The sequence below is a fragment of the Asterias rubens genome, chromosome 9, assembly GCF_902459465.1.
Source record: "Asterias rubens chromosome 9, eAstRub1.3, whole genome shotgun sequence".
Lineage (NCBI taxonomy): Eukaryota > Metazoa > Echinodermata > Asteroidea > Forcipulatida > Asteriidae > Asterias > Asterias rubens.
The window spans coordinates 18,367,541-18,383,248 of record NC_047070.1 but is presented as its reverse complement, the minus strand read 5'-3'; the positions used below and the strand labels follow the sequence as shown (position 1 = coordinate 18,383,248).

Below are 15,708 nucleotides of genomic sequence, written 5' to 3'. Positions count from 1 at the left end.
AAGTTGACTTATTGTTTTATCTAAGTCGACTTGGCGAGGTAAATTATGTCAGTATGTCGACTTAGTACTCTCATTAAATCGACTTGTTGAAATAAATTATGTCAGCAAGTTGACTTATTGTTTTATCTAAGTCGACTTGGCGAGGTAAATTATGTCAGTAAGTCGACTTGGTACTCTCAGTAAGTCGACTTGTTGAAAAAAATTACGTCAGCAAGTTGACTTATTGTTTTATCTAAGTCGACTTGGCGAGATAAGTTATGTCGGTAAGTTGGCTTAGTACTCTCAGTAAGTTGACTTGGCAAGACAAATTATGTCAGCAAGTCGACCTTTTGTTTTATCTAAGTCGACTTGGTGAGATAAACTATGTTGCTTAGTCGACTAATTGTTTTGAATAAGTCGACTTAGCTAGATAAAATATGTCGGTAAGTTAACTTATACCACGAAATAAGTCGTCTTGATGAGATAAATTATGTCAGTATCTCAATAAGTGGGATGGCACTCATGGAGCTCCGTAGTTTATATATAAGTTTCAGCCAAAATACATTTCAGTTTTATTAACACGCGTTTAAGTTCGCGCATGCTTCTCCCTAAAACCAAAACTCAAAATATAAAACATTTTAAACAAGTATTTCCATTAAATTTCGTTGACAGGTTATTCAACTTTATTTAATGTTAAGACTTTATTTTCAATGATATTCAGTTGAGTTTATTGGCCGGCTTAGGCGAAGTATACATTTGTTTCTATTGGTAAAATACAATAAAACTAATTTATAAACTGTGAACTTCAGAAAGGTTATAATAGGCCGCGTCTATATAGGCCTAGCGTCGTTGAGATTTTCCCGAAAACTGATAAAACAAACTCATTTTCAAACAAAAGGACGAATGCTAACATTAATTTTTAAATCCCTCCCATTTCGTTGGCGGACCAATGAAAATGATCACGGCGGCTGTAGGGCCAAATAAAATAGATACCAGTTGGTTGCCCCCTCACTCGTTTTTGAGGCAACATCCGGGTTTTGAGTGTGTTTTTTCTCTTTCTTCCAATAGACAACTTGTATGGAATTACATTTCTCATTAAACTTAGGTCTACTCTATCTTTTAAAAACTTGTAACTACACTGATGACTTTAACTGAAGTATATTGGTGGCCAGTTCGAATAAAAATGATTGGCGGCCACCTTTGAAAGAAAAAGAAAGAAAGAACAATAGGCCCTCACCCTCCCTTTTTTGTTAACCCGAACGATCAACTGGTATTTTTTGTTACTTAGTCCATGGAGGTAGAAATAGTCTAGTCGCTAAAACAAAAGCGCTAACCCCGTTTTACCGCATATACAATACAAACCGGCTTATTTTAATATGCAATAAGCAAAAACATAGCCAGTTTCTCATACTGATGTCATGTTAAAAGGAATGGATGAATTCAGCATCATTCTGCTTAAAAATTGTGACGGACTAACTTATTTCAAATAAGGAAATGTGTCAGTCCGATAGCACTATAGTATTCTATAGCTATCGGTTCCATCCAATAAAACAATTTTCTTAAAAGTCAATAGATTAATAGATAAATTACGTGTTTCTAAACTCACCTAACGTTTGGCTAGAGCTGCTGATCTTTAATGGGGAACGAGTGTGTCGTGCATCAAACTACACATCGGACTTAGCAGGTTGGACGCACAACCCTCTAGATTGGGTCTACCCGCACAGCAAACATCAAAGTCAGCTAAATCAAGAATATCATTATGTTTTTATAATAATTATAGGCCCTCTAAGTTGTGCAAAAACCACCCTCCCTCCGCCCGTCCCCATTTTTGTGGGTAAGTTTTTAGTCGCCAATTTACATAACAATCGTAGTTGATGTTTATTGGTTATTTATTGGCGTGTGATTGGTTGCCGACAGCACTAGGAGACTCACACGCTTTTGGGTAATGTCCATTATCCGTGTTAATTATGTCGCAATAGTAACTTGATGACGTAGGCTGTGCATTTGTATTGACCCAGTTGTTAGTTTGGTTGTCTTCAGGCCGGCGTGCGGTTGGGTGACACTGTGTTGGAATGGAGCCGCATGGTGTCGTCTTGCTAAGCGTCGGTTGGGGGAGTCTGTCTTCTTTGTGCGTAATATCTTGTTGTATTTTTATCATGGTTGTTGACATTTTCAGGTATGGGCAGGGGGGAGCGAGACCCCACGACACTAAGGTCCACGCGATTGTGGCCTGCCCAGGGGCCTCTTGTTTTTACAACCCCAAAATCAAAAATTAGTTTATACTCTACCTCTTTTTCGGTGCAAACATGGGCTTATAATAAGTTTCACTGATCTGATTGAGTTATACTGTTGTGTGGTCCGTACCCAATATGAAGGGTTATTTCTTTGGTCGTGTAATTTTTAGCAAATCAGGCCTACTATAGGTGTATTTAAAAGACAGTTGGGTTTATAGTCTATTCAAAATATTTAACGAATAAGTTTTGTAAGAGGGCGGTGTTGAGCGCCGATGGTCCTTTAAAGGCAGTTATTACTTAAAACAATGATTAGCATAAAACCTTACTAATAGTGTCCAGGGTCTTTATACGAGAGATCATTATTCAGTCGCTTGTCAATAACGAGTAAGCAAACCAATAATTTTGACTTGAGTGTTTGTTCATATGTCTTTAGCCTCTATAGGGAGCCACTTTGAGCTTCATGGCACCTGGGGATGGATGCATCTTATTGAGATGCTTCCATCCACAGTATTATTGTATATTTGTTCATCCTTTCCCGAAATTTTCTGTAAGTGAAGTCATCGGTATCCTAAACCCGTAACAACGCGCGTTCTCCGACAGTGGTCCGCTAGCCAACATGATGTCAAAACAGATATTTACCTCTTTTCTGATGTTTAATCACCATAAAGTAAATGTCACTGATCGAAATAGTGTTTGTGTAGATGGAATCCCTTTGAGGGGAATTTAAACGAGAATAAGTTTGGCAATTCGCTTGTCATTAATTGACTTTAGCGTATAATATTGTTCACCTGTCTTTCTTTAAGTAGCCACTTTGCGCTTCGTGGCCCCCGGGGATGGATGCACCTTGGAGAAGTGTTTATTTACAGCATTTCGGTGGTTGTATTTTCTTTCTCGATTTTACGAAATTTGTCAATGGGGTATTTTGGGTACGTAGTTGAAGTCATGGTGGGGAAGTATATGAAATCGAACGTGAGGTAAGCGTTTCAATTAATCGCTTTTGCAAATCTTTGGTACTGTGACGTTACACTAAAGATCTGCATAAAATGAATAATTATTTCGAAACGTTTATTTCTCGTTTCGATTTTATATACTTCCCACCATGACTTCAACTACGTACCAAAATACCCCCTTGCAAAATTTCAGGAATGGGAGAAATAATTTAAAACAAAATAATAGTGCGGATGGAAACATCTTCAAGAAGCATTCAGCCCGGGGGCCACGAAGTGGCTCCCTAAAGAAGCTAAAGACAGATGAAGAAACGCTGAAGTCAAGCGGTGTCGCATGCAAATATGTCCTCTATGCAATACTATCCGGAGGACAATACTGCATATGCAATAATGTTCGCCTTTTTAGCCTTTACGGAAGCAACGCAAAAAAAAAGTTGCTATCGGCGAGTGTTATGGTATACCGTTATCGCATAATACAACAAATACAGATCATTTAGCGTTGTAACTTCTAAATACTTATTTGGCAAATCTCAACAAAATACCCTGTAAAACTGTCACGATAAAACAAAAGGAAGTCAGGTTGTCACAGTGGTGTCTTGCCTCGCATTCCTCCTCTGGGGACCCCGGTTTGAATCCGACTAAGGGGTACTATATGTGGATTGGGTTTCAGTACCTATAACTTGACTTCGTGGGACAATTCTCGGGGGTTTTCCTCCCACTTCTAAAACTGAAATTTCTTCATTGTCTTCTCGCCTTGTCTAGATGTAGATTTTTAAAAACCTTGAAAGTCCCACACACAGACACAGAGCTACGTTAGAGCATACACCATGCAGCTATAGAAAGTGTAGTGAAGCATTTCACTTCGAAATGTGGCTATGCAAAGAAAAGAAATACCAGTTAGTATGCCCCGAAATTTGAACCTGAGAGTAACGCTTCTCATATTGCGTATTCTTATTGGGGATTATATTTTTTCCTGTGGAAACATCACAGGTCCGGGTTTTTGGCGATATCTAACAAAACAAGACCCCCTTTGAAATGAAATTCCCGCACGTTTAATTGTATACATCTACTTTGGATTAAAACAATCGATCAGTTTCAAAAATCGAATCATTTGCCTTTAATCTGCCTTAAAAGCCAGACAGACAGAGAACGCGAGGTCAACATTGAACAGTAGGCCAGACAGAAAAACAAACAAACAAACAAACTGAAGGCGAACAGATTTGATAAAAGGATCCCACGTGACAATCATGCGTGCTTGAACAAAGGGAGGGTAAAAGGATCCCACGTGACAATCATGCTAAGACGTTTCTCGTTTTCCTTTCACGTACAGCGCGGCCAATCAATAGCGCCCGCCTACAACACAAACCTGACTTAAAACCACCCCTGTAGTTTGGCAGGAGTTTTATGGATTACCAGAATCAATCTAAGTATAGAGCTGCTTTATCTATTGCTGGAGCGTGAAATACGCATGTGCGGTATTTCAGCAAGTGAATGTTTTGTTTTCCATCGATGGTCATTGTCTGCACTAATCTGCACTATAATCTATTGTTGTATCAAAAGAGTTACTTGCCGAAATGGCGTCCAGTAGGATTTCACATTTCAGCCCGAGTTCCGCATCTTGCGCCTACGGCGCTCTACAATCTTTGGTCTTTATTCTCAAAGGGCGGGTTCATGGGCTAATAACGCTGTGCGTGTTGAAAGGAAAACGAGAAACGTCTTGCACCAAGTATAGAGGAGTTGAACAAAACCTTCTGATGTCCACAGAATTTCATCGATTACTCAAAACCAGAACGTGTTCACCAAACCTTTAGAGCAAACATTGAAGTCTTAACCCCAAAACGATCCAAGGCCAAAAGTTTCAATCTGAGAAGCGTAACTGTCCGTAACATTTCTCAGACTGTGTATTCCATAGCGAGCAAGGAACTTAGGGGCTATTCTTCCTGTGTGGACATTCGCTCCAGATTATCAGCGATATCTCAACAACTCCTCCTTTGAAATGAAATTGTTCAAGTGTTAGTTTTATTGTAAACTACTGATTATCATCTATACCTACAAATGATTAAAACAATCGCTCAAAAACCGTAGTATAGTATTTCCATGTATAAAATGTTTACAACATGGGAAGCAGCCCCAGAGTGGACTCGCCTAAAAGCACTGAACGTTATTGGTAATTACTCAAAATAGTTGTAAGCATAATATTGGTAACGAGCTATGGAGAGCTGTTGATAGTGTGAGAAACGGCTCCCTCTGAAGTAACGTAGTTTTTTGAGAAAGAGGTAATTTCTCACTTAAATATTTGAATTAAATAAGATACCTCGGCTGAGGTTTCGAATTCAAGGCATCAGAAAGCACACAACTTCGTGTGACAAGGGTGTTGTTTCTTCCATTATTTTCTCGCTAGTTCGACGACCAACTAACTCAAAATTTCACAGGATTGTCATTTTATGCATATCACTGATGCATAAAAACTGACACCAGGGTAAAAACTGAAAGAGAAAAGATGGTATTGCATTAAAAACTAGTTTATTCTTGCGAGAACCAAAAAAATGGTCTTGCTTTATGGCATGCTCTTGCACAAAAGAAATGAAGTTTTGAAATACAAACACGGCAGCAGATTGATCACGTACGTATTTGGACAATGACCATTACTTTTTTCCGACGTGCAAAAAAAGACGCAAGAATCAATAATTATTAACATAAGAAACGTAAGACATTCTGACTGATTAGGAGGCATGAACACAGGCCAACCTTCCACACTGTGTAAACCAATAGTTAAACTTACATCCAAAATGAACAAACACTAATCAAGGCCAAAATTTGAATCTGAGACGGTTGGGCAATAGACCATGCTGTCCTCGGTTCGACCTTGCCATATTCATTGGTTCAACATGGTCCATGTCCAGTAACACTTCTCAGATGGTGTATTTAAATAACGCATTAATCTTCCTGCATGGATATTATTCCCTTTTGGCTTTTCAGCGGTATCTAAAATAAAAACTATACAAAAAACGCGACTTCCTTTCGAAATGAAAGTTTCACAGGGACAAATTTTGGGAAGGCCAAATTCTTACTTGATTGATTATGATAAGGAGGCAGGACCCGTCTCAACCTTCCTCATTGTGTATTTATTGATTACCAAAAGACAAACTGAATCACTAAGAAACCAGAGTCCATCGAATCTTAAGAGCAAACTTTAAGTCTTATTTCCAAGGATCCAAGGCCAATAACGATTTTGTGATGTACTCATTTTGGAACAGATAAGTCCTCATGTGAGTGGTGAAAAACAATACAATTTTTCTAACCTCATAATAAAGTGCTGTAAATGACCATTGTATTAATGTGATTGACATTGTTCTATTGTGAAAACCACAGTTGCAGTGTGAATTTGGGGTCTGTACTTTTTTGTATGGGGAATTATTGGTTAATTTCTGACTTGTTCAGAACAAAATTTGAGATATGACAACATTGGATGTCGGCAACAAATGTGTCTTTACATTCAAATGAGGAAATTGTTTTCATCAGTCAAAAAATCAAATTATAGGCAATTTGACTGAATATCATATCAGTGAACGATTTCCCTCGTATAGCAGAGCAAAATGCTATGCAAAATGTATCAGTTGCTACTCAAAAATCATCATTTGCTACTCAATATTACCATTCAGTGTGCACAAAACTTGTTAAGACAAAATGTTTTGCTATGCAAAAGTGCTGGATGAAATCGTTCCCTGGCCGACTCCACCTAATGGAAAATGAGTACACCCCAAAATGAATTGCCTTGACACCCCATTCATATAACTAGAGGTGATAGTATTAATAAATAAAAAAATGACCTGAAAAATAACTGGACTTTAGTTGAATAATATGGAGTTTGTATATAAATAGTGCTTTATCAGATAACGTCAAAGGCACTGGGCACGATTGGTAATTACTCAAAACAATTGTTAGCATACAAACTTACTTGGTAACGAGCAATGGATAGCTGTTGATAGATAGTATAACATAGTTTTTGACAAAGATGTAATTTCTCACTTTTATTCAAATTGATTTTGAGACCTCAGCTGAGGTCTCGAAATCAAGCATTTTTACTTCCATTATTCTCTCTCAACTTCAACTGTCAATTGAGTTCAAATTGTCACAGGTTTGTTATTTGTGCATATGTTGAGATACACCAAGTGCGATGACTGGTCTTTGACAATTAGCAAAGGTGTCCAGTGCCTTTAAAGGAAATAAATGCCTTGACTCGATTTTAAAAAAGCACTAAGAAGTTATCTTAGCCAACAAAGTAATCTTTATACAAGCTTCTAAAAATAATGACGTCACAATACAAATTGCCATGGCGACAGGTTAAATCATCTTCGGATGAATCTCACAGCTTCTTGAAATTGACTCCTGAACCCACACTCTGAGACAATATCAGAGTTTTAGTCTGTTGCACAAGGGCAGAACACTCCATCCATTAACTACAAATGTTAGCAACTTCCCCAGGAATCCCCCAGGCATTTCAAGGGGAACTTCAGCTAGTGTGAAATGGGGGTCAAGATGGTGCAGTGATAAGTAGGCAGGTGTTATGCAATGAAGTCCAGTGGTCTGTTGAAGCCGCCACGTCTGTTCATGTATTGCCTGCAACATAAAGTGAAAATAAAAAGAAGAAAAACAAAAGTGAAAACATTTTAATGTTTTTTTTTCCTTGTAAAAAAATCACCAAAGGCTTCACAGTGACATAATGAGAGGAAAGATTTTTGATCGACCCAGGTCAACTGCTACCAGGGGCCCCTTGCCATCTCCTGGGGCTAAAACAGGGGTTATCCAGGGGATGTAGGCATGGGTATCATCCACTAGGAGCCTGGCTGGTAAAGAATGCACTACCTTTCCAACCTTGTACGAAGCAACTTTAATGTCTTGTTCAAGACACCACGTTTAAAAACCTAAAGTAAACTCACCTATACTTTCTCTTGGGTTGAATAGCAATGTGAGATGCATTATTGGAGCCTGGTACATGCTTCCCCTGAAACAAAAAAATACAAGGTGCACTGTAGATGACGCTTGGACTCAAAACATGAAGAAAGTTTGCGCAAGGACCAATGGTTATTAAGTTGAAGTGAAAAAGATTCGAGTCATGTCATGTCATTGAGACCCTAAAACAAGGGTCGGATAAACAGATAAGTATTGTTTGAAGCTTTGCATGGTGTGGATAAATAGAAAGAAGCCATAAATAAATAGTAAACTTGAGGGTACAACCTCCTGACCAAATGTGCTTATTTTGCCTATGTCCTTACTACTTTGGTTTTTTTTATTTGGGGGTGGGGGGGGGGTAGAAAGTACACACTTACCTTTGTTGTGTCGAAATTTGCAAAGCCCATTATTTTCATCATTTCAATTTCTTCCTCAGTTTTGCCTTCAAGCTCAGACTCTAGAAAAGAACAAATAAAATAAATGACTAAGTTGTTAAAATGGTCTTGAACACAATAAACTAAATCATGGACGTAATATTGAGTTACTTTATACGTTTTGATTCAACCTTAACACTCATGACAATGGGTTAGTTTAAGGTGTGACACTGCACGGAAACTGCACGGTCAGGTTTTCAATTTGTGTAAAGGCTTTTTGTCAGTCTTCAATTTGTTAGTTGTAAATATTAAATAAGTCTGTTCTCAATACATAAAATCCACATCTACATATTTTTGCATAAGAAGTACAAAAGGCAACTTTTTCTCATGTCTTTGTGTACAAACCTTGCGCTGCCAGCATCCCAGCAACAGCGATGCGGTGTGATTATACGGATTGATCTATTGATTCAACAAGTTAATTCTGAGAGTTCTTACCTTCAAAGACAACAGCTGGCCTCGGTGCCTCTGCTTTGCTGGACCCCGGTTTGCCTCCCCTTGAAGAAATAAAACACACTATTTTACTCAGTTTTTATATAAAAAGAAAAGAACGTATGTAGGTTTTGAGGCATTGCATGGTGAGGTATCAATGTATAATTCAGTTTGAGGTAAAATATGTAAATGTTGTTCTTTGAGAACTCACTATTCGTTTGACTGCTGGGAGTAGATTTCGGATATTGGGAGACAATTCAACTCTGAAAAGAACTGTCCTGCTTTATTAACTACTACCTGGGCAGAAGGTAGAAACCTTCGCTCACTGTCACAGAAAGACAGTGGTATCAGGGAAGGTATTGAAATACAAAAGCACAAACATCCCCCACCCGCGATTTAGAAAAAAATAAATGGAAACACTGACTGTTCTGAATGGCCCCTTAAATACAAGCAGAAAGGCCTCCATATCTTGGGGATCCTTGACAGCATAAGTTTGATTCAGCCCTGTTCACACAACAGCTACTTAGCAAGGGTCCCTTGCCTTATTTTAGCATGGTTGTGAAATTTTACAAACTGCACTTCGTGTGAAAGGACAAGCAGGTTCAGGGCAAGCAGGCTGTCCAGTGGCTGAACGATCACCTGCACTTGTTTATGTCAAAACAATTTGGCTTCACCATTTCATATAGTTTTAATCAGTGAATAATTTAATTTACATACGGTGATTTGGAGCGGCTTGTGGCTCTTCTTGGGCTGTTAGAACGAGACCTGTATTTTGTATAAAAAAACAACAACAACATAAACAACAACTATTTGGCGTTTGACAGGATCAGCAAGGCAGGTTTTCACTTTCCAGGGACTAGCCAGCGAGACAAGTCAGCTTGTCATTCCACTTGATCCTCCAGATTTTAAAACTGTTCAATAGACCTCCCCACTGTTGATGAACAAACCACACTGTTATCTCCAAATTCAACATTTGTGCAAACTTTCAATTAACAAAAAAGACATCCCATGATTGGTCGCTTTGTTTCCAACAATGAATATTTGTGTAACATTCTTACAAAATGAGGCAATCTGTTTTTTCTTTGCATTTGTGGCTTTCCATAGTTTTCTAACTTCGGCTGGCAAAAGCTCAGGCTTTGAATGAACTACTTCCAATTTAATTTAGCACAAGTTGCCAAGCAGAGAAAAAATATTGTTTAACTGAGACAAGTTACCACCCAAAATTTCATGAAATCTACATTGTTGCTACTGGCTTCCAACTTGTTTTTTTTTGTTGCTTAGTATTAGAAAGTTGCTAAGCAGTATTTTCTGTTGAACAGATTTATGAAATTCGAGGCCGTATTGATTGATTCTGGTATACATTTGGTTGGTTAGGAGGAAAACAAGAGTAACGAATAGACACCAAATCAATATTGAAGAAGGTCAGACTACATAACAGAATAGGCTCAGACAAGTCTAGTGAAGGGGCCCAAAATCCCTTGTTTGCTCTCAGTGGGGGTTCTTGGCTTTTCTAATAAAAAACAAGTAGGCTCTGCCAAGCCCTGTCTGGTCCAGTGGGGTAATTGCTCGTCTTCTCTTCATAGGGGTTCTTGGTTGATATAGTGAAAACTGAAAAGACCTGGACTCGTCTTCCCTCTTTGGGGGTACATGACTAATATAGAAAACTGAACAGGTCTGGACTAGACCAGTGGTATGGGGTGATTGCTTGAATTCTCTCCATGGGGGTTCTAGGTTAATAAAGATTGAAAAAGCCTGGGCCGATGTCAAAAAGAGCCAAGGATGATCTAAACTGCAAATCAATCGTAGCTGCTAAGTAAAGTTTGATGTCACAATGCAAATCACAATGGTGATACTGACTATTTTTCTTGCAGTAAATTTTACTACTGTGAAATTTACCCCGGGACTAGTCCAGCGGGGGTGATGGCTTGTCTTCTCTCCATGGGGGTTCTTGGCTAATATAGTGAAAACTGAAAAGGCTCTGGCTATCCCAGGAGGCTGTTTTTGTTTGTCTTTTCTCCATAAGGTGCTACAGTCGACTCCCGTTATAACGAGGTCCGCCGGACTGGCCCATTTTCCTCGTATTATCCGAATCTCGTCTTAAACGCAGCGCTAAATATAGATACATACGTCATCATTGTGCATGCACACAACACGTGTACATGTACTTACATATACATGACATAATGGCCGCACGTGTGTACACACAGATGCATGGCAGAGCTGCAATTGACTATACTACTGTGTGCATAGAGTAGTACATTATGTGCGATGTACTGCACAAACAAGCATAACGCGGGGATTATAAAACTGTTTTAACTAAGTTGGTTTAGTTTTACATTCAATTTTAAAATCGATTTACATTTTACAAGATTGATAAAAAGTGTAAGATTATAACTTGCGTTCATGTTTTGGGAAGTTTCTCTTACAAAACTTTGGTCGCCGGCAGTTTTTTGCCAATGCAATAAATAGAGTCTTGGTTTTCATTGGTAACCACCTGTTTAACGCTGGATGGTTCATTGCTGCTGCGAGACACCAGGGGAAATCTTACTGCTGCAATGCATACTGCACACGCTGTGAAAATTGTCAGTCAATAAAATAAAAGCTGGATTTTCATTGGTAACCACTTGTGTAATAATAGAAGGTTCATTGCTAACGCGAGATACCAGGGAAGATGTTCTGTGCATGTGTGTGCATGTGCAATACACTCGTCGCAGCAACAAAAAATAGAATCTTGATTTTCATTGGTAAACACTGTGTCATGTTAGATGGTTCATTGACAATGTGAGATACCAGGTAAAATCTTGCTTTTGCATTCAATAATATTGATCACGCAACTAGTTTTGATTGTAAGTTTTTCTTCTGAAAATTTATAATGCGCTTATAAACTCAGTGGATCAGTATGTTTTCTTAAGATTTCTTCAATGTTTGAACCATGCAAACCTCCTAATCCCACCATTGTCCGGAGTTTGGAATTAACAACCTTGCTTGCTGACTCGTGACTCCCGATTTTGGATTAGTGTTGCTAGCGGTAGCGTCCACTTAACACCTCTATTGTATGTCTTAAAAGCCACAAATATCGACTTTACCAGCTGTACAGGTATTTCCTTTGTTGGTTTTTGAATTGTTCTCGTTATAGAAGGGTTTTAAACAATGTTTTGCTCGTAATGGGTCTCCCAAATTACCTCGTTATAACCGTGTTCTCGCTACTACCGTGCTCGTATAATCAGTATTTTAATGCATTGAAACACGCATGGGGCCGTTCGGGACCGGCAAATAACCTCGTATCAACCGGAACCTCGTAACATGCGAGCTCGTAATAACGGGAGTCGACTGTAGTATAGTGACAATTAAAAAGGCTCTGCCATGCTCGACTAGTACAGTGGGGTGATTCCTTGTCTTCTCTATATGAGTTTTGTATTAGTTACTGGATACTACCTTTGAGGTTGCCATGCTTGGGTGCCAGTAAGGGATACGCATACAGGCCTAATTTAACTGTACAATAATAATTGCAACTCTAAATTACACAATTCAAAGGGTTATGATTGAGCAAGGGATGCCAGGAAGAAACGACTCGGCAGGATTGAACACATGGGAATGAGGTTTGCAACCCTGTATGCTTCGTATTTTGAAAGGCACCATACTGAAGCATTCAAGGGCACCAAGGCAATGACCAGGGGGCTTCATGGCAATCGCCTTTGATGCCTCCGTGAAGTATCAGGCCTGAGGTTGACACTCACCTTCTTCTTCTTGGGGACCGAGATCTGCAAAAGAATTTAGAAACAGGAAAAAAAGAGGTGTTAGTCCTTCCTCTCACTTTAAAGTGCAGACTCACTCTATATGAGGATAAGACGCACTGCAAGACACATTTGGGCAAACCCCACGTCTAACAAATAAGTGTACTGGGGTCTGTTACATGCATTACACAACATACGAGATCTACAGCTTTACGTCCAATTCAAAGGATGAAGCAATGATAGTTAAAGCCATTGGACACTTTCGGTAAACAGTATTGTCCAAAGGCCCACACTTCGTGTATCACAACTGATAGAAAAAATAACAAAACCTGTGAAAATTTAGGCTCAATCGGTCATCGGAGTCGGGAAAAAATAACAGGGGAACCCACCCTTGTTTCCGCACCTTTCGCCGTGTCATGACATGTGTTTAAAATAAATCCCTAATTCTCGACAACAAGAATTGATAATTTTTTTAATGTTTTCTCGAAAAGTAAAGCATTTCATGGAACATTATTTCAAGAGAAGTCTTTCACCATTACCTTCTGTAAACCCTGTAAGTTATTTGTAAATCTGTGAACTTTTTGTTTCTGTGCCGAAAGTGTATAATGGCTTTAAGTCTTGCTTAAGGCATAAAAGTGTCACAACAGGGACAAAAGTGTCACAACAGGGAAAATCATATTTTCTCAAAAGAGAACATATCTAATTGCTTATTATGAGAACCTTGGTTGTTTTCCTTTGTCAAGTCAGGGTTAATTGTGGTAACGATATCTTCAAAAGAAACAACTACTCCATAAGCTCCAATGAGTTCCGATAAATTAGGATTTTAAACTTTGCATGGTGGAAATAAGATATAGTAAGGTTTGGGGTAACACCACATAATGATAATCTCTGAATGTGTTGGGATGGTTGTGAAAAGAACTGTTAGTTTCAACTCGACATTTTGTTCAGTATGCTCTGATCATCTCTGGAGAACCACCCCAACTCTTTTAGAAATTATAACAACATGGTGTCACAGCAAACCTTACTATATATAGACAGGAAGTTGTTAAGGATTAAAACCCCCCAAAATGCTTGCTGGGGAGTGATCAAAAGTTTGTTCTACATAAATAAATAGAGGCAACACAAGTCAAAATTCTGAGGAATTGTAAACACCGATTGATGACAATTTGTAAATTTACCTTGACCTCCTTCGCCGTCTTGGTGACCTTGATCTCGAACGACTCTTTCGTCTTTGTTCTGTTAATAGATAATACAACCCAAAGGTTATGACCTGATCGAGTTTACTTGACTATATAAACGATTTGGTTCACTTTTGGGCAATCCATTAGCTTCTGTTTGCTTTTAATTCTCCTTTTTATTGTATTCCTCCCCTTAAATACGTGAAATGTTTCTCAGATTGAAATTGTTTTGAATCACTGTCTCTAAAACTCACCTTTTTTCCAAAATTGATCCTGAAAATGTTGTACCGTAAGAATTTATGGTAAATAATTTTAGTAGAAGTAGTTAGTACCCAAGGTATGCCCAGAGAACCAACTCAGTATGTTTTCAAATTCTGCATACAAATATGTACTTGTTTCAACTTGCAAGAATTAGTTCAGTTTGCTAAAAATAGTTTCAAGGTGTTTTTTTCTACTTACGTCGCCTTTCCCTGTCTCTTTCTCTGGAATGTGATCGACGTCTCTCTGAAACAGAAAGCCCCCAAAGAGAGGAAAAAGATTATGTAATATTCACCAAGATGTATAATGCAAGCCAATACTAAGCAAGTACAAAAACCAGGGGCCAATTTCATAGAACTGCCTTGAATGCTTGAGCAAGAATATTGCGTGACAATTTTCTGCTAAGCATAAATGAGCAGGATACCAGCCAGTAACTTTATCCTGGTAAGTGTAATTGTGTTAATGCTTAAAGTTTTGTGCATACTCAAGCCTCATCAAATGATCAAGAGCAGCTATACGTCTACGAGTATGAAATTGGGCCAATGTCTGCAAAGATAAAAATTTTAAATAACCAAAGGAGTACCTAAAAAGTCCTAACCTAAATAAACATCATCGGGTTCGGACCACACAAAACACAAGTAGGGCTACATTACACTTACAGTGCATCCATCCTTGACATTGTATTGTTGAAGCATAATAAGTGGTCGCCACTATTTCATTTGTAATCTGTGTGGCTATTTTCCTTTCTTCCTTCCTTCCTGTGAAGTGCACCCTCACATATATGAGGATAAATGCACTGCGTGTTTGCGCATGCGTCCAAGAAAAATAAGTTAGGACATGCTGTCGAGTGCGGATATAATTTATGAAAACAAGTGCAAGTAAAAACTGTTGTATATGGAGAGCTACTTTACTTAGATGGATGAGCCTTTAAGTGCAAGCTTAATAAAGGCGTCAAGCGATTTGTACTCCGCTGGGTCTACTGCTACTGCTAGGCTATTCCAGTCCCGGATGGTGCGTGGGAAGAAGGAGTTTTATATAAACAAAAACGGAAACGTTTCCGTATGGCGCTACCACTTTTTCACTCGATATGAAATAATATAGTATCTAATTTACCTCAATGAGATATTCCTTTTTGTAAAAATGAGTGAAAAAGTGGTGGCGCCATACGGAAAGTTATCCAGTAGTAGTCTAGTACTACACTACAAACAAGAGCGATATTTTTTAGCCATATCGGGACTGGTTAAGGAGAATTAAACACACTCTTGACTTGGCCAAAAACAAACCAGTTTGAAAATCGTTCTTTTTGTCTTGTCAAGTTATTCTTGTTTAGAATTTCAAGTAACTGACCTCTTCTCATTGGTGACCTGCTTCTACTCCGACCCATGATATACAATTCAAATTAGTTTATTTAATAAACGAGGATTTTCTGCTTAGTTTCGTACCCCAAAACAAAACAGTATTGCTGACCGTAGGAACTGTCTCGAGAATAAATAGACAATTGAGGGCGCTGTTTATAGTCCGCACGCGGTAAATAATGTTTTGTGCATAAACTTTTCAAGTAA

The 15,708-nt window shown here is 38.6% G+C and overlaps 2 protein-coding genes across 2 annotated transcripts in view; both read right to left on the bottom strand.

Annotated features, from left to right (window-relative positions):
* The window catches only part of LOC117294584 (glycerol-3-phosphate acyltransferase 1, mitochondrial-like), a 28,089-nt gene extending 26,445 nt beyond the window's left edge, over positions 1-1,644 (bottom strand). Inside the window, exon 1 of the mRNA XM_033777058.1 lies at positions 1,586-1,644. The gene's annotated coding sequence lies outside the window, so the exon portion shown is untranslated. The remainder of the gene's footprint in view (positions 1-1,585) is intronic.
* Positions 1,645-7,316: 5,672 nt separating this feature from the next.
* On the bottom strand, positions 7,317-15,618 carry LOC117294949 (U4/U6.U5 small nuclear ribonucleoprotein 27 kDa protein-like). Its single transcript, XM_033777505.1, has 9 exons — positions 15,494-15,618; positions 14,348-14,392; positions 13,889-13,946; positions 12,714-12,737; positions 9,694-9,741; positions 8,983-9,041; positions 8,491-8,570; positions 8,101-8,165; positions 7,317-7,780 (listed from the first exon to the last, which is right to left on the bottom strand). Exons 1-9 carry the CDS (start codon positions 15,528-15,530, stop codon positions 7,726-7,728), a joined length of 471 nt encoding a protein of 156 aa, XP_033633396.1. The 5' UTR covers positions 15,531-15,618; the 3' UTR covers positions 7,317-7,725.
* Positions 15,619-15,708: the final 90 nt, after the last annotated feature.

Coding starts and splice junctions, on each gene's coding strand:
- LOC117294949 (XM_033777505.1), bottom strand. CDS start 15,530: ATGGGTCGGAGTAGAAGCAGGTCACCAATGAGAAGAG. Junction 13,947..14,347: donor AAGAGACAGGGAAAGGCGAC/GTAAGTAGAAAA, acceptor ATCTATTAACAG/AACAAAGACGAAAGAGTCGT. Junction 9,042..9,693: donor ACAAGCCGCTCCAAATCACC/GTATGTAAATTA, acceptor TATTTCTTCAAG/GGGAGGCAAACCGGGGTCCA.